This window comes from Schistocerca serialis, chromosome 6 (genome assembly GCF_023864345.2).
Source record: "Schistocerca serialis cubense isolate TAMUIC-IGC-003099 chromosome 6, iqSchSeri2.2, whole genome shotgun sequence".
NCBI lineage: Eukaryota > Metazoa > Arthropoda > Insecta > Orthoptera > Acrididae > Schistocerca > Schistocerca serialis.
Window position 1 is genome coordinate 108,379,302 of NC_064643.1, and position 18,472 is coordinate 108,397,773.

At 41.1% G+C, this 18,472-nt stretch overlaps 1 protein-coding gene across 1 annotated transcript in view; it reads left to right on the plus strand.

Annotated features, from left to right (window-relative positions):
* Positions 1 to 18,472, plus strand: part of LOC126484669 (uncharacterized) — a 300,769-nt gene that overhangs the window by 4,031 nt on the left and 278,266 nt on the right. The window contains exon 3 of the mRNA XM_050108262.1: positions 15,080 to 15,172. Within this exon, the coding sequence (XP_049964219.1) occupies positions 15,080 to 15,172 (93 nt within the window). The remainder of the gene's footprint in view (positions 1 to 15,079; positions 15,173 to 18,472) is intronic.

Sequence of the window (18,472 nt, forward strand, 5' to 3'; positions counted from 1 at the left end):
TACAGTCGAGACCAGTGGTATAACATTGCTTGGAAATCAGAGCTTCACTGAGGAGTGTGGTAAGTGGGTAGAAAGCATGTGTGTTTTGTAAGGCAACAAGAAAATGCAGGAAAGAAGAGAAAGATAAGGATGGACACTGAATAATGTATGCAGTGTAGAACAGTAACAAAGGGAAGCAGCATTGGGTTGTAGGATGGAAGAGAAGCCACTAGGCAAAATCAGCAAAATTCAGGATGAAATAACAATAATATAAAAAAGGTGCTTCGCTAATAACCACATAGAGGGGGTGTTGAGTGACAGACAGGAATATTGAAAAAAGACTGCTATATATTATTTAGCAGTCAGACTAAGTTAGTCCATACATGTACACAAATGATTGTAAACACGCAATTCAATCATATCTGAGTGTAAACTACTGACTGCTAAACGCAGATTGACTGCATGAACAGTACCGTACTTGATAATTACTTAGCGCTGATGCATTTGGAATAAAGCTGACTGACACAGAGCTTTACATGCTGAATATTGAGTACCGAATGACTGACATTGTGATTTTTTTCATTTAGTGCTAGTCACAGTCTGACTGACATCATGCAGAAGATGCATGGCAGTCATCTACGCTGACCACTTAGCTACTAAGGCGGATCGCAGTAGTAACATAAAAGACAGAAAAAGTACATAATACAGATACACATTAGCCAGAGACACTGTTTTGGTTAAGAACTGGTTAAATATTCTCAAAAAGGTATAAATGGCAAATTATGTTTTGTATCATGGATGTATGATTGTGCACTGAGATTTAAAACAGCCTGTTAAAATTTTTCTAGAAAGCAAAATTTTCAAAATCGAATATTTTATAGGCTAATATGTCATTCTAGTAAAATTATACATTTTTAGAATCGATAGAAATAGATCTAGAAAACTGACACTGGATTTTTGAAAGGATTGCATTTTAAGATATGAACATTCCGGAAGTCAACAGGTTGCACAAGAGATAACTCGGAATCAACAATTCTCAGGAAAGACAAGAAGGGAATTAGATTAGGAAATGAGACACTTAAAGTAGTAAAGGAGTTTTGCTATTTGGGGAGCAAAATAACTGATGATGGTTGAAGTAGAGAGGATATAAAATGTAGACTGGCAATGGCAAGGAAGGCGTTTCTAAAGAAGAGAAATTTGTTAACATCGAGTATAGATTTAAGTGTCAGGAAGTCACGTCTGGAAGTATCTGTATGGAGTGTAGCCATGTACGGAAGTGAAACATGGACAGTAAATAGTTTAGACAGGAAGAGAATAGAAGCTTTCGAAATGTGGTGCTACAGAAGAATGCTGAAGATTAGATGGGTAGATCACATAACTAATAAGGAGATATTGAATAGAATTGGGGAGAAGAGGAGCTTGTGGCACAACTTGACTAGAAGAAGGGATCAGTTGGTAGGACATGTTCTGAGGCATCAAGGTATCACCAATTTAGTATTGGAGGGCAGCGTGGAGGGTAAAAATTGTAGAGGGAGACCAAGAATGAATACGCTAAGCAGATTCAAAAGGATGTAGGTTGTAGTAGGTACTGGGAGTTGAAGAAGGATGCGCAGGATAGAGTACCATGAAGATCTGCATCAAACCAGTCTCTGGACTGAAGATCACAACAACAACAAAAACAACACATGTTCTCCAGCTTGACAGAAACATTCTTTTCAAAAAGCAAAAGAAGTGCTTGTATTAGGAGTGGGGTTATAGCAAGTGGAGCTGTTACACCTTGCTTTGTTTCATCAGCTGCTCCTTATGCAGATTGGGTTATAGTAATCAATATTGAAAGTAGTTAGCTGGATAATCCAGTCACTTGTCTGGAAGCACTCAGTGAATTAGTGCCAGTGACAGTCTCTGTAGTAGCTTGCATCTGTGATTTTAAGCAATTCAATATTTCAAATGGGTGTCCAAAAGACAACAGATCTAATTTTTGTTTATGGTTTTCATTCACATTTTAGTATTAAGAAGAATAGGATGTGTGCTTGTTGTGTGTGGCTGCAGGAGGAGTTGGAAATAGTTGACAAAAAGATGAAAACACTTCGGGCATGGTGTCTGCAAGTTGCTGCCTCAGGATGTAGCAGCCGTAGAAGAACTATATTGTTGCATAGGGAACCTAAAGTGTTGCTTGTTTCACCAGTGAGCTCTTCTCCCAAGCCACATTCAAGTGTAACAGATGATGGATGGGGAGGGGGGAGAAGCTGAGCTCACCAGAGGGTGAGTGGCTGTCACCTCAGGGTGAGCAGCAAGTTGTAACCTGTTTGTGTCACTCAAGGCAGAGGGTGAATGTGGGAATAGGCCACCCCCAATCTTACCGATGCACCTTATGAGTGGACAAGTGGATACTCCTTCAGTAGTGTCCATACAGGCACACAGGAGAAAGGATTTTCTAGTTGTTGGGAGCTGCAGTGTTAAGAGAATTATGGGGCACCTTAGGAAAAGAGATAGAAAGAAATCCAATGTACACTAGGTATGTCTGCCTGAGGGCCACATCCTAGACTTTGGACTTTGAGCAGACCCTGTCTCCAGCTGTCAAAAATACATCTTTAAGTTGTAGCTCATGTCAGCACCATTCGTGTCAGCATCAAAGGGTCCTGTCACATAGATTCTGAAGCCATGTGCAGCTGCTGCAGGTGGCGGGCAGAAGTGGTGAAGACTGGTAGCCTAGCTCGCAGGGTGCAAGCAGGTCTTACAATCTGTGGTGTTGTACCAAGAATTGATTGGGGCACTTTGATTTGGAGCCGTGTGGAATGCCTCAGCCAGAGGGTCCATCAGTTCAGTGATGGTCTTGAAAGCTGATTTCTGTACCTGCATTACAGAATGGATTCCTTAAGCTAGGAAATCGTGTTAGATCCTCTGATGAACACTCACCAGTAGCGTGCAGAGAATGAAACATGTAAGAAGAGTAAAAGACTGCCCCACAAAAGCAGAGACCCATATCCTTAACAATAGTATGCTGCAATTTCTTGAAAATATTATAAGTATGTGTTGGTGAACAGCAATCTGCAGTTGTTTGCTGATGACATTGTAGTACATTGGAAAGTAACATTGTTGAGTAACTGTAGGCTTATACAGGATGAATTAGACCAAATTTCTGTATGTTGTGATGAATGGCAACTTGCTCTAAATGAAGAAAATGTAAGTTAATGTAGATGAGTAGGAAAAACAACCCCATATAGTTCGAATACAGTATTGATGGCATGCTGTTTGACATTGTCACATCAATTAAATATGTAGGCATAACATTGCAAAGTGGTAGGAAATGGAATGGGCACATAAGGATGGTAGTAGGGAAGGTGAACAGATAACTTTGGTTTATTGGGAGAGCTTTAGGAAAGTGTAGCTAATCTACAAAGGAGACTGTATATAGAACACTTATGTGAGCCCTTCTTGAATTTTGTTTGAATGTTAGAGATCCACACCAGATCAGAATAAAGGAAGACATTATAGTAATTCAGCGATGTGCTGCTAGATTTGTTACTCATAGGTTTGATCAACATGTGAGTGTTACGGAGCTACCTTGTGAATTCAAATCAGAATCCCTAGAGGGAGATGGTGTTATTTGTGCAAAATTCTATTTAGAAAATTTAAGGAACCGGCATTTGAAGCTGAATGCAGAATAACTCTACTGCCGCCAACATACATGTAAGGACATACATGTAAGGACAACGAAGTCAAGATGAAAGAAGTAGGGCTTGTATGGAGGTATATAGGTAGTCATTTTTCCCTCACTCCATTTGCAAGTGGAATAGGAAAGGAAATTATTACTACTACTACTGCTACTACTACTACTACTACTCGGTTTCTACCAACTGCCCTGTTCTGCTGTAACAGTTTTACCTGTAGAATCATCCAAAAAACATATTACACTCAGCAGTGTGGAAGTACCCCAATCGTGCTATGTTAGTTAGTGGTGTCTTTAACCGAGAGTATTGACTGTAATGTCTGTTGATTCATAACAGGTAATATGGACAGTATTGTGGAGTAGTTTTGAATGCTTTTTTTTTCTTTCAGTCTTGAACAACAGTGCCCCACTGCAGACTGTTAGTGAAGGTTTGAGCATATGGAATAGATTCCCAGAAATGCGAGTTGCTCGAAGAATTTTTACGTAACTGAACCCAGTACATTGTCCTCAGTGGCGAGTGTTCATTAGAGACAAAGAAAGGTGCCATCAGAAGTGTCCCAGAAGTGTTATACAATCACTTTTGTTGTCTACATGGGTAAGCTATCTGTTGTATAGCGTGAGCAGTAATCTATAACTGTTCACTGATGATGCTGTTGTGCATGGGAAAGTGTCATTGTTGAGTTACTGTAGGATGATATAGGACGACGTGGACACGATTCTGTTTGGTATGATGAATGGCATCTTGCTCTAAATGCAGAAAAATGCATGTTTATGTAGATGACCAATGTTGTAATGTTTGAATACAATATTAGTTATGTGCTGCCTGACACAGCCATGTCAATGAAATATCTAAGCATATTGTTGCAAAGTGATTTAAAATGAAATGAGCTTCTACACCATCCATCCAAAAACTTATGAGACTGATTTTATTACTGGTATATAAGCAAAGTCAGTGCAGTAACTACGGCAGCAGCTTAAACTAACAGCTATTAACAACCTGTGTTTATTACCAGTAAGTTGTGGGCAAGCAGTATTAAGCGGTGGGTGTGTGGCCGTAGTATTTCAGTGTTGTAGTTGTTGTCACAAATAACAGTGGAGCAACAACCTCAACAGCTCTAAATCAAGTGTTCAAGGCATTCTTCTTAAAGTTTTGAAGAAGAGAAAAGTGTGTGCAAAGTTTTTCCTGCATACCTTGACTATTGAACAAAAATGACAATGCTTGGACTTCTGACACAATTTAACTGAAATGAAAAACATAGGCAATTCTGTTCTGGAAAAACCCATCATGGATAACAAGACTTAGTCTTATCAATATTGACCTACCACAAAATAACAAAATTGTGGAATAGGACTCTGATGGTTCACTAAGAGCAAGGAAGGTGCATATGTGACCCACAAGTTGAACATCACACCAAAGAAAACCTTTTTCTGACTGTTCTGCATGGTTGTAAAAATGTTCTGCGCATTGCCCTCCAGTTCGGACAGACTATGTAGAACACGTGAAGCATTTTTTATTAATCTGGGCTTGAAACTCATTTAATCAATGGGATAAGGTCACTTGTGGGGATGTCGAATGGTCAACTTCAGTTTATTAGGTAAATTCTGTGCAAAGTGTAGTTCATTTATAAAAGAGACCATGTGCAGAACACTTATGCAACCCATTCTTGAGTATTGCTCAAGTGCTTGGGGTTGCCTCCAGATCAGATTAAAGAAAGACATCATAGCAATTCAGTGGTGTGCTGCTAGATTAGTTACATACGAATATTACAAAAATGCTTCGTGAAGTCAAATGGGGAAACCCTGGAAGGAAGATGATGATCTTTTCTTGAAATGCTATTTAGAAAGTTTAGAGAACCAGCATTTGCAACAGACTGCAGAACGATCCTGCTGCCACCAGTGTACATCTTGCATGATACCGCAAAGTTAAGAGAAAGCAGGGCTCGCACTGGAATACACACACAGCTGTTTTTCGCTCTCTCCATTTGTGCGTGGCACAGGAAAGCGAATAACTAGCAGTGGTACAAAGTACCCTCCACCATGCACTGTATGGTAGCTTTTGGAGTGTTTTTCACTGTCTGGTAGCTTGATGAGTATTTGTGTGGGTATAGGTGAATGAAGAAAACATCACAAAACACATGTAGTACAGTCAAAGCCTGATAGTACATATCACAAGTTATGAAGTATTCAGCAGTTTTAAAAAGTAAATCAAATAACAGCAATACACCTTATATGCTTAGAAATTAAGTGATGTCAATCTGATATTCATTATACATATTTTATAAATAAATGTTACAAATCTGTTCATGTTTTCCAACATAAATTCATATTTCACATTTGATAAAATTCAGTATTTTGTAACAAATAACTGCACACATTTCTGGGCACTCCATGCCCCAACACACACACACACACACACACACACACACACACACACACGTACGTGCGCGTGAACCGGCATGTTAACTGTGGCTCAGTGCATCACTTTACCATTTACACTGTTCGGTTTTCATTGTACTTCATACACTTTTTTTCTTGACATTTCTTAGCTTGACTCCATTGTGAGTAATTTCTGGTACTGCTATCATAATTCAGTGTCCATTACCTCAAAGTCACACATGGAAAAATAAACATGAGAAACCTACGTTAGTAAATACATACAGACCAACTATCAAGTTACTTTGTTCTTCAGCTTAGTAGTTGTATACACATCTAAGAATAATATTAAATAAGTAATTCAGATATTATTTCAATAAAAATCATATAACGACTCGATATGTATGTTTGAATAAGTGGGTGGAAGCTATAACGTGAGACATCAGTGGCCTCAGGATGAAAACAAATGATAAATTTTGAAAATTCAGATTTTTTAAACTGATGGAATCATTAGGACAAACATAATTTCATATTGACATTACACAGGAGGTAAGGACAACACTACATTGAACAAATTCATTGCAGTGTGAGCATTATATTGCTGTAGTGTGTGGGACCCATACCAAATAAGAGTAACAAGGGATATTGAACATATACAGAGAAGGGCAGCGCGAATAGTCATAGGTTTGTTTGATCCATGGGAGAGTATCACATAAATACTGAAGGAACTGAACTGGCAGACTCTTGAAGACAGATGTAAACTATGCCAAGAAAGTGTATTAACTAAATTTCAAGGACTGGCTTTAAATGATGATTCTAGGAATGTTCTATAACTCCCTATATATCTTTCACATAGGGATGATGAAGACAAGATTAGAATAATTGTTACATGCACAGAGGCATTCAAACAATCATTATTCCTTTGCTCCATACATAAATGGAAGGGGAAGAAACCCTAATAACTGGTACGGTGGGACATACCCTCTATCATGCACCTCACGATGCTTTGCAGAGTATAGATGTAGATGTGGGCACATTTTTATCATTTTGCTTGCAGTTTAAGGGTTTCCTTGCACTACTAAACTTTTCATTGCAGATTTGAAAATAACCTGAATAAACCAAATGTTGCTTCAAAATACATACCTGTTCATTTACTTCATTCACATTTATTGAACATTGTTATTTTGGTGGTGTCTTTGCTACTTTCTTGTTTATATTGCTGAAAATTTCCTTCCTGATGAAATGCTTCCACAACAATTAGTTACTGTAGAGACACTGTTCCCTACCATGTAGCCTAACAATCTCTGCCTCACACAACCCACACTACTTCTCATCTTCATATTCCATTTCTAGCTTTATTAGTACTTCATATAACTCATTACTATTTTGTTAGTACCCCCTTACCCTATCATCGTCATCAGTTCCCTACTACCTCATTACATCATTTTTAACCATCATGTCCCTACTTTTTAAAGCTTCACAGTTAGAAACACAAATAGCTAATACTGGTAAGCCATTACTCTTCTTTGCTTTGTGGATAATATAAAAGTTAACTGTAACATTTTAATCTTTGTATCTTATTTTGTGTTAGTTTCCTGGAAAAACAGCAAACTGCTGTTTCAGAAGCCATCATTTGAGCCAGCCGCAGCACCCTGGATGTCCTCTGTATCCTGAATGTCCTCTGTATGGGTAGCACTGGTGGGTCCTTGCATTATGGTTGTTGTGTTGCATCCCCTTTACTGTGATGATCATCAAAGGCAACTCCTCCCATCAACACTTCATGAACATTGAGTGAGTCTTCAGTTTCCTTGAACCTCCCATTGTCAATCTGTGCCTCTAGACTATAGTAGGGCTTCATATGGAGGACATGGACGGCATCTCTGTGCATCTGTCTGTCTGATGAAGGGTCATAATCCTTGACTTCATATTTGACCTCGGACAAGTGATAAAGGATATGATGCAGATGCAAGTAGTGCTTAAATAATGTTTCCAATAGTTTCACTTTCCACTCAGGTGTAAAAATCGTATCAAGTCTCCCAGCTGAATCTCACTTTCTCCAGGGCATCCAGGGTCTGTATGCAAGTCAACTGCCTTGCTTTTTTGGTCCTATTGATGTGTTTCATGTAGTCGTCTTGTGTATTTTCTGGTTGAAACAGGAAAAGTATATGAATTGTTGTTTTGGCCTCATGTCTGTGGAGCAGAAAGAGTGTTTTGCTTTGGCGTATTGTATGCGGATGTCGTGATGGGTGGTACTGTATTCCAGTCTTTCTCTTCAACATCAGCGTACATTAAGAGCATATCTGCCATTGTCCCCCTAAAACATTCTGTGAGGTCATTCATCTGTGGATAGTAGGCAGTTACCATCCTGTAGTTGATGTTTCAACGTAAAATTACCCCTGGTACTAACGTCAACCGGTGAGCTTTACCATGATCAGAGATCAATACATGGGGTGCTCCATGCTTCAGGATGACGTCTTCTACAAGGAACATTGAAATTTGCAGAGCTTCAGTAGTTAGCACAGCTTTGGCGGCAGCATTGCAGGTGAGGTAGTCAGTGCAGTCTCTTGTCCATCAATTCCCATTAGCTGACTTTGGGAACCTTCCCAAAAGGCAGATTCCAATTCAATGGAAACATTCTGTTGTGGGTGGGAGTGGTACCAAATTTCCCTTAGATAATTGAGCACATGCTGTCTTCATTGGCATTCTTTATGATGTTAGTTTGCCAGATTAATACAAGTGGAACTTCTTGATGGCCCAGACAACTGCAAGGCACTCTTTCACAATTTGCAGAGTTGTTCTTCTCAGACTTTGAGAGTACTGTGGAAACATATGCTGTCACCTTTGTACTAGAACTGCCCACATCCTAAAACCACTAGTGTTGATGTGAAGTTCTATATCAGTATTCTCATCATACAATGTTAGAACTGGGGAAGATGTTAGCACCTCCTATATGGCAAGGAAAGATCTTTCTTGCACCTCGTTTCAACTTTCCAGTTTCCCTGCAGTAGTTCTGGTGATGGATGTGCCTTGATTCAGCCCTGTATTAGTTGCCAGTGATATGAGTGAATTCAGCTGAGGAGTCGAAAAATTTGTGATTGCTCATATCTGAACTGACTACAACGTCATTCAGTAGGTGTCCCAAGATTTTTATTTCTTTGATAATAAAAAGGCACTGTTTCGAATTCTGGCAGAGACTGCAGTCTGAACACACTTCAGCACTGTTGTCACTCAACTGAGATGTTCTTCAAATGTCTTAAAAAATGACAGTCTTTTCCAGGTAAGAAAGGCACATAATCTGTTTAAGGTGTCAAAGCATGTCTGAAGGTAGCTGGTGCTTTAAAAAGTAAGGTGACATAACTTTGAATTCATAGAGGCCATCATGAGTTATGAGGGCAATCTTTTCCTGATCAGCTTTGTCAACTTCATTTTTCCAGTAGCCATTCTGCATGTTCATACTTCAGAAATAATTTTCCCCTTTCAGGCAGTCCAGGGTCGCATCAGTGCATGGTGATGGACAGAAGCATTTCTTTGTAATTTTGTTCAGTTGTCAGTAGTTGATGCAGAAGTGTCATGTGCTGTCCTTCTTCACAAGGACCACCAGAGAGGACCAGGAACATCCTAAAGATTCAATATAACCATCTTGCAGCATCTTCTCCACCTCCTCCACAATTATTCATTGTTCAGACTCTTTATGAGTGGTGGCTAATTGGTAGATGATCCCTAGTGTTGGTACAGTGTTTTGTCATGGGCCACTTGGTCTGCCTTATCTCCGCAGCCCTCAGGGCCTCAGCATTTGTTTGCTGATTATGGGCTTGCCAACTTCGAGATTCCTGAGCTGGGGACTGGGAAGTGCTGCCAGTCCCCCGTCAACATAAGCTCTGGACATACTTCAGTGACTGGTTTACAGTGTGGCAGTAGAACATTGCATGTTACTGGGAATGGGGATCTTGGCTTGAGCACTCGGATCGCCATCATAACCAGCTCCACCGCCTGCCCCTGCGGGGTTCCCACCGCCACCTCCTCCTCCTCTGCTACCTCCTGCGGGTACAGACATGGTCCTCGAGTCGCCGTCACTGCCCCCAGTTGCTGCCTCCCTGTGGGCCTGCTCCAGCCCTCCCTGCCCCCGGGTGGATCGGCGACTCCCTCCGCTGCCCTGTTGGCTGTCATGGTCACCTCGGACATCCCTTCCTACCCACCAACAGCGGTTGATGATCCCTGGTCTTCTCCCATCTGCCGGCCACATCGGTACCATTTGGGGCATTTCCGCCCCTACACGCAAGTTTCAGTGGCGAGGGATCTGGTACCGCAGGTTTTGTATCTGCGCCAGATGGCATGGACCTTGATTACCACTAGACAGGGTGTATACGACCCGGTACAACCAGGAGATCCGGGAAAAACATGGGAATTTTTTCATCCGGGAGAAAACTGGGAAAAACCCAGAAATTTTTTAGAATTCTGGAAATTTTTCATTGTTTTAGTTTTCTGTTAAATTTTTGCAATTTTGACTTGTAAGAACCGATACTGTAACAAAGGATATTATTGTATCCCGCTACTGCAGAATAACACTTCAACAATAAAACATAAACGAGAGAAAAAAACGAAAATAAATTGCAAAGGAAATGCGCCATGTACGACGACACAGTGCTCATGCAAGTGTGTGCCAACAGCAAAATGTGTCAAAGGCTTTAGGAAGACTACGCAATGCTTCATAACAACAAATTGCCTCCGATGAGCGTGAAGTCACAACTGTTTACATTAGATTCGTTTGAGCAGTTACAAGCGGGCTCATGCGCAGTTGAGTCACGTTTGAGTAGTAGATTCTCCTGCTTCTGACTACAGGAATGTGGCTGTTGGCAGTGCAAGCAGTCGCAGCAAGCAGCTAGATGCTCCTGAGAAAAGGGGGCGCCAAATTCATATTCTTGAGTAAAAAAAACTTGTTTCACAAAGCGCCTAGCATCCAGTGCACGTTGGTATATCGATTGTTCATATGATTTTGAAACGCATCCCTGTTGGTTTTTGAACATTTTTGAAAACATTTTAAGTTGATTTCTGATGAATCATAAGTTGATTTTTGAATGCGTGCATAGTGTTCGTGATGTCTCTGTCAGGAGAATCCTCGTCACATCTAGAAATAAACTTTCCGCAGACAAAAGGGGACTGGGCTATATGAGCTGAGCAGAGTAAAGCTGAATGGATGAACGCCAAGCGCCGTCTGATTATGTGGTTGATTGGGTTTGCAAATAATCAGTGTTGTTATAAATACTATCGAAATCCATAGATTCAGACTACCAGAATAGAAATAAATGACTAACAGGAATAACAGGTGAGAAAGATTATGTACTATCTTCTCGGTGTACTCAGTAAATGAAATTTTGACAGAAAATTTTTGGCCAGGTCACTACACTAGTAAGGACCAGTTGCACAGTCCCCGGCTAGCAGCCGCTTTAGTTCTATTTTGGAAGTAACGTGAAAAACATGTTGTACGAACGTGTAACAACACCTAACCGGAGAATAATCGTGGGATGACTAAACCTGTGATTCTGGAAGGGTTACTGAAGTTAATCGGCGAACAAATTTTGACAGTGGCAGGAATAGCTACAGAACTGGCGATGACAAAATTGTTTGTTAGAACGAGGAAGGAGGAGAAACGGGGACATCGCACGAATTATGGAAGAATAAGACGATTCCAAATTTATATAAAAGTTTTGTAATACTACTTTTCGATCTCGTGCTTGAGAAACTGATGTGTATGAGTGAAATGTGAAACTGTTTCCTAACATAAAACTTTTTGCTTGTAGTAGGCCTAATAGGCATTTGATATTGGTACTTCGTGATTTATATTCTGTCATGTTATAAAAATCACCATTTGTGCCAAAGCAGTTTCATTTACTTAGTGTGTGTTACAAAATTGCTGCAATGTTAGAAAGGCCAATTTTGTTTTATATAGCAGACAGTGACAAAATAGATGTAATTGTGTGCTGATGTGCAGAGCAGTCTGAGTTATAGTGGGTAGTCTGCATGATGTGACCCGTGTTTACATTTAGTGATTTTGCTGTTTCCCTTCGTTTCCTCTCACGTCAAATGTAAAGAAAACGGATATCTGTGGCAGGGAACTATCAATTAAATTAAAATACATTCACATAATAACGGAAGGCTGAAATACATTATTAGTTTCAGATTTTATTTCCACCTTTCTGACAGTCGAGCATTAATCACCTTGCAGAACAATGAAGTTATTTTTGTCTGTTTGCTAAATAAATTTGACTTCTATTAACCTTTTCCACAGAGGCAGTCAATGTATTTGAAACGAAATGTTTAAATCCACAGTACTGGCTAGTTTGAACTGTTCACTGCACTTCTAGTGCACGTTTTCATCTTTTAGCACATATGGTATTGGGATGCCATAATAAAAAACCAAACATGATATACATGAGTACTGGTGCTGCAGGAAAATATACATCCTGAAAACCTTGCTGAAAAGCGCAATATCAGTTCAAGGCCTACTTCATTGGGAATCTGGACATATGAATGTACACTTTAAGCCGAATTATGTATTTCTGTATGGTTTATGAAATTCCGATGCTCTTGCAGTATCCTCTAATGTCTTGTTTCTTTTATCACATAATGAATGACCTTTTAATGTTTTACACGTACGTACATGCGGGCTTCCTACGTCATGGTAGCTGCGCAAGCGCAGTGATACCTGTTACCTGCGCTCTCTGGCAAATGCTGAAATGAATTTGTTCCTAACAGGCCGTGGGAAAATATTGCGAATGGTGCTTTGAAAAGTGTTACTTTCAATATAACTTTCCTTTTACGTAAGTTTAACTACGTGCGAGAATGTACCATGAATTTCTTAAATCACAGAGCATTTGACTCTCATTTAAAAATCAACTCTTTGATGATGAGCCATTTAGAAGAATTTCGAACCCTGAAGATCAGACATTTATTTCATTATTAAAAATTTTACTGCGACATTTGTGTGATGTATCGTAAAGTGTAACGCGCAAAAAAGGTAAAACATTATATGCGAAAGCTTAGCTTCTCTTGCAGCTTATTAACCTTAGAGACAAATATTATATGTGAAAGTTTTGCTTTTGTTGTAGCAACACTATGTATGTTAATTTAAACTATTAACTTTCCCTGTTTGTGTGTTCGTGCTACTTAAGTCACTGTGCTCTGAATATCTACTGTCACTGGCTAGCGAGATCACGTGACATGAGCTATGACTGGTTTACATGAGCTATGACTGGCTTACAAAAGCACAACGCAATCTCAATTTCAATGATTCAGAAAGTAGCACGCGATGTTTGGTGGAATTCCAATGAATTCTTTCGTAATACAAAAATACACAGCGTACATGTTGCTGCACAGCAAAGATATTTCCAAAATGTGTCTTTGTCCCTGAGTTTCATTTTCTAAAGTGTCGGGAAATTCAGCCCCCGTGTATAAAACCATAACTATTCAAAGAATTGATAAGTTTTGCAGGGAAAATGTACTGTCACTTAACATGGAAAAAGTGTGTTTTCACCTGGGAGAAAGTGTATTTTTAACCGAGAAAAGCCCGGGAATTTTTTTTCCTTGTTCACGTATATACCCTGTCCTCCTCCTCCGCTACCTCCTGCGGGTACAGACATGGTCCTCGATTCACCGTCACTGCCCCCAGTTGCTGCCTCACTGCGGGCCTGCTGCCGGCCCTCCCCGCCCCTGGATGGATCGGCGGCTCCCTCCGCTGCCCTGGCCTCTGGGCCGGCCATCATGGACACCTCGGACATCCCTTCCTCCCCACCAACGGTGGTTGACGATCCCTGGTCTTCTCCCATCTGCCGCCCACATCGGCACTGTTCGGGGAATTTCCGCCCCTACACGCAACTTTCAGGGTGGAAGGATCCGGTTTCGTATCCGTGCTAGATGGCATGGACCTTGATTTCCGCTAGAGGTCTGTGCAGCCGTCGCGCCGTAAGCTGTTACTACGCACGCTCCTGGCCTGCATATAATGTGAGGGTGCCATGATGGAGCACTTGGTCCCAGCTACCAAAAGCGATGTACCCTATCATGTATTTAAGTCCCTGCCTATTTCTCAGCGAGGCAATCTGATATTCGCATGAGTCTGTCGACACCTCGCCTACTACAGACAGCGTGTTTACTTTACTTTGTTTCCATGTACAAGTGGATGTTGTGGATTCATGAAGTATTTGCTTGTGACCCCGTTGCTTCTTGAATGTTGTTGTTTGTAAGGTCTTGCTCAGTCGTCCGTCATTGTTCGTGTCCGTCCTTTCCTGTTTGTTTGTTTGCGGGTGACTCCCGTTTGGTCCCACCGCGCTTTGTTCTTGGCAACCCAGCGATCGTTCTGGACGCGGTTACGATGATGATGATGATGATGATGATTGGTGCTGAGATATAATTTACATGAGCTGTCTTCTATGACTAATGAAAGCATCCAAGTGGTGCAACCAAAGTGTGTTTAGTTTTCACAACAGAAATTTTTGATTTGTAATGTCAGTACACTGTATCATAGTTAAAACTCCCATAATTTTCACCATATCAGTGCCTTGACAGTGGTATTTGTTAGATGTAGAAAGTTTTCATGACGTGTATGTGTGTGTGGTGTTTTTTTTTTACAGAAATGAAATGGACATAGCATTAACAAATTGTTTCTGAATCAACTATTCACTGTAACAAGTCTCATTTGCAAAATTAAGGGCAACATATAGTCTGTCATACAGTGTCTGTTTTGTGTATACCACCTGCTGCTTGGTGAGAAGAAATGTATGCTCTTGATATTTGATAGAAGGTGTCTTCTCACTTGACAGGTTTCAGAGTAAATGAAACTTCGATATCAGATGCATGTATATCATATCCAGTTTTCCTGCTCTTTAGGGCTTATGTGTTAATTATAAGATCATTGGTCTGTCAGTTGTCTTATCTTTTATGTTAACTGTGTTTGAAAACATAAATATTTTCCCCCCTCCACAAATCCTCTTGTGCGACAGGCAAGCAATTAGATAGAAAAGTATATGTGCAAGCTTTAAATCAGTAAATATTTTCTTTTCTCAGTTTCCTCAAGATCCATTATCAGTTCACAACCCCTGTCTTGATAAAAAAGAAGAACCAGAGCTACACTTGGATATGGATGACTCTGAGCATCATGTAAGTTTTCACATTATTGTTATGCATGAGGTGCAGTAGTTAAATAATCAAAGATAATGAGCCATTATAACCTTTATCAGCAATACCCAGAATTTTTTAAAATTTCAGTGACTCTAGTTATCGTTTGTGTTATTTGTTGCTTGTTGTGGACAGTATTTGAACAACAAGTATTACATTATTTTCAAAACCCTTCTTGTATTATGTTTTTATTGTTATGCACGTGTGTAATGAAGTACTTTAATTTAAACCCCACACAAGTGTGTATTCTGTGTTGGAAGCTAGGCAGGAGGAACCTCTCCTTGGAATAACTGTTGATCTGCATGTGTACCTCGACCTCTTAGTACTATAATGGAAAATTTATCATAAAGAGTATATATTTGAGTCTGTTTATTGTGACGTCACCTTACAGGTGCTGTCAGAGGACAGGACAGGGATAAAATATTCCGGGCTATTATGTTGTGCTTGGATGGATATTCCATTAAGACCCAATGTTTTGCCCCCGCCTGCAGAGGAAATTTTCAATGGGGATCATAGCTTCCTTGATAAGATTTCAAAGTGGTGCAAAGATTGGCAGCTTGCTTTAAAAATCCAATAATGTAAATTTGAGCATTTCGTAAAATGTAAAAATGTAGTATCCTATGACTACAGTGTGAACAAGACACAATTGGAATTGGTAAAGTACAAATACATGGGTGTAACACTTTAGTAGGGATATTACAATCACATAGGATCAGTTGTAGGTAAATCAAACAGACTTTGGTTTATTGTTAGAATACTAGGGAAACACAATCGGTCCACAAAGGAAACTGCATACAAATCACTTGTGCAACCCAGCCTAGATTATAGCTCAAGTGCGTGGCAACTGTATCAAATAGGACGAAAGGGCGGCACAAATTGTCACAAGTTTGTTTGACCCTTGGCAAAGTGTTGTGGCAGAGAAGATGATGAAACTGAACTGGCAGACACTTGAAGAAAGAGACAAACTATCCCAAGAAAGCCTGCTAAAAAGATTCAAGAAATATGAAACTTTCTGGCAAATTAAAACTGTGTGCCAGACTGAGACTCGAACTCAGGACCTTTGCCTTTCGTGAGCAAGTGCTCTACCAACTGAGCTACCCAATCACGACTCACAACCCTCCCTCCAGCTTTACTACTGCCAGTACCTCACCTCCTACCTTCCAAACTTCACAGAAGCTCACCTGTGAAACTTGCAGAACTGTTCCACCCATTCTCTGTCTCTTGGGCGAGAACACCTTCCTGGGTGGGTTTTCCTCCATCCACTATGCAGTGTCCGTTTCTGCACCGATGGTGACCATGGACTTCTTTGCACCTCATATCCAGCACGGTAGCCAGTCCGTTGTGGTGGGGCCGCCATGTATCCTGTTGGTTGCAGCCCACTGACTACATAGGGAGTGCTCTGCTGATGCGTGCGCCGTTAACTCCCCACATGTGTCAAGGAGTAGATGCCCGTCACCTTGGGGCATTGGGACTCCTGGCAATGGCCGTCCTGCAGGTGGCCTTTGCTGCGGGTTGGTGGTGCCCGTGGGGTGGGCCCCTGGTTGGAATGGGTGGCATCAGGGCAGACGACACTCCATGAACCGTACTATGTCATCTATTGCTGGTGACCCAATGCCGGCATTCTCGAAGCAGTCGAGCTCTAACTACAATGTGAAGACATACGACCCCAAATCGTTCCCTTCCCTGGTCACGTTATGGGAGGAATGCCACGCTAAGGATGGAAGCAAATATTCGCTTCGGTACCTCATATGTACGAGAGCTGATGGGGCCTCCTTCATGTCGATGAAGCCTCAGTTTATCTACATCTACATCCATACTCCGCAAGCCACCTGACGGTGTGTGGCGGAGGGTACCTTGAGTACCTCTATCGGTTCTCCCTTCTGTTCCAGTCTCGTATTGTTCGTGGAAAGAACGATTGTCGGTATGCTTCTGTGTGGGCTCTAATCTCTCTGATTTTATCCTCATGGTCTCTTCGCGAGATATACGTAGGAGGGAGCAATATACTGCTTGACTCTTCGGTGAAGGTATGTTCTCGAAACTTTGACAAAAGCCCGTATCGAGCTACTGAGCGTCTCTCCTGCAGAGTCTTCCACTGGAGTTTATCTATTATCTCCGTAACGCTTTCGCGATTACTAAATGATCCTGTAACGAAGCGCGCTGCTCTCTGTTGGATCTTCTCTATATCTTCTATCAACCCTATCTGGTACCGATCCCACACTGCTGAGCAGTATTCAAGCAGTGGGCGAACAAGCGTACTGTAACCTACTTCCTTTGTTTTCGGATTGCATTTCCTTAGGATTCTTCCAATGAATCTCAGTCTGGCATCTGCTTTACCGACGATCAACATTATATGATCATTCCATTTTAAATCACTCCTAATGCGTACTCCCAGATAATTTATGGTATTAACTGCTTCCAGTTGCTGACCTGCTATTTTGTAGCTAAATGATAAAGGATCTATCTTTCTGTGTATTCACAGCACATTACACTTGTCTACATTGAGATTCAATTGCCATTCCCTGCACCATGCGTCAATTCGCTGCAGATCCTCCTGCATTTCAGTACAATTTTCCACTGTTACAACCTCTCGATAGACCACAGCATCATCCGCAAAAAGCCTCAGTGAACTTCCGATGTCATCCACAAGGTCATTTATGTATATTGTGAATAGCAACGGTCCTATGACACTCCCCTGCGGCACACCTGAAATCACTCTTACTTCGGAAGACTTCTCTCCATTGAGAATGACATGCTGTGTCCTGTTATCTAGGAACTCCTCAATCCAATCACACAATTGGTCTGGTAGTCCATATGCTCTTACTTTGTTCATTAAACGACTGTGGGGAACTGTATCGAACGCCTTGCGGAAGTCAAGAAACACGGCATCTACCTGTGAACCCGTGTCTATGGCCCTCTGAGTCTCGTGGACGAATAGCGCGAGCTGGGTTTCACATGACCGTCTTTTTCGAAACCCATGCTGATTCCTACAGAGTAGATTTCTAGTCTCCAGAAAAGTCATTATACTCGAACACAATACGTGTTCCAAAATTCTACAACTGATCGACGTTAGAGATATAGGTCTATAGTTCTGCACATCTGCTCGACGTCCCTTCTTGAAAACGGGGATGACCTGTGCCCTTTTCCAATCCTTTGGAACGCTACGCTCTTCTAGAGACCTACGGTACACCGCTGCAAGAAGGGGGGCAAGTTCCTTCGCGTACTCTGTGTAAAATTGAACTGGTATCCCATCAGGTCCAGAGGCCTTTCCACTTTTGAGCGATT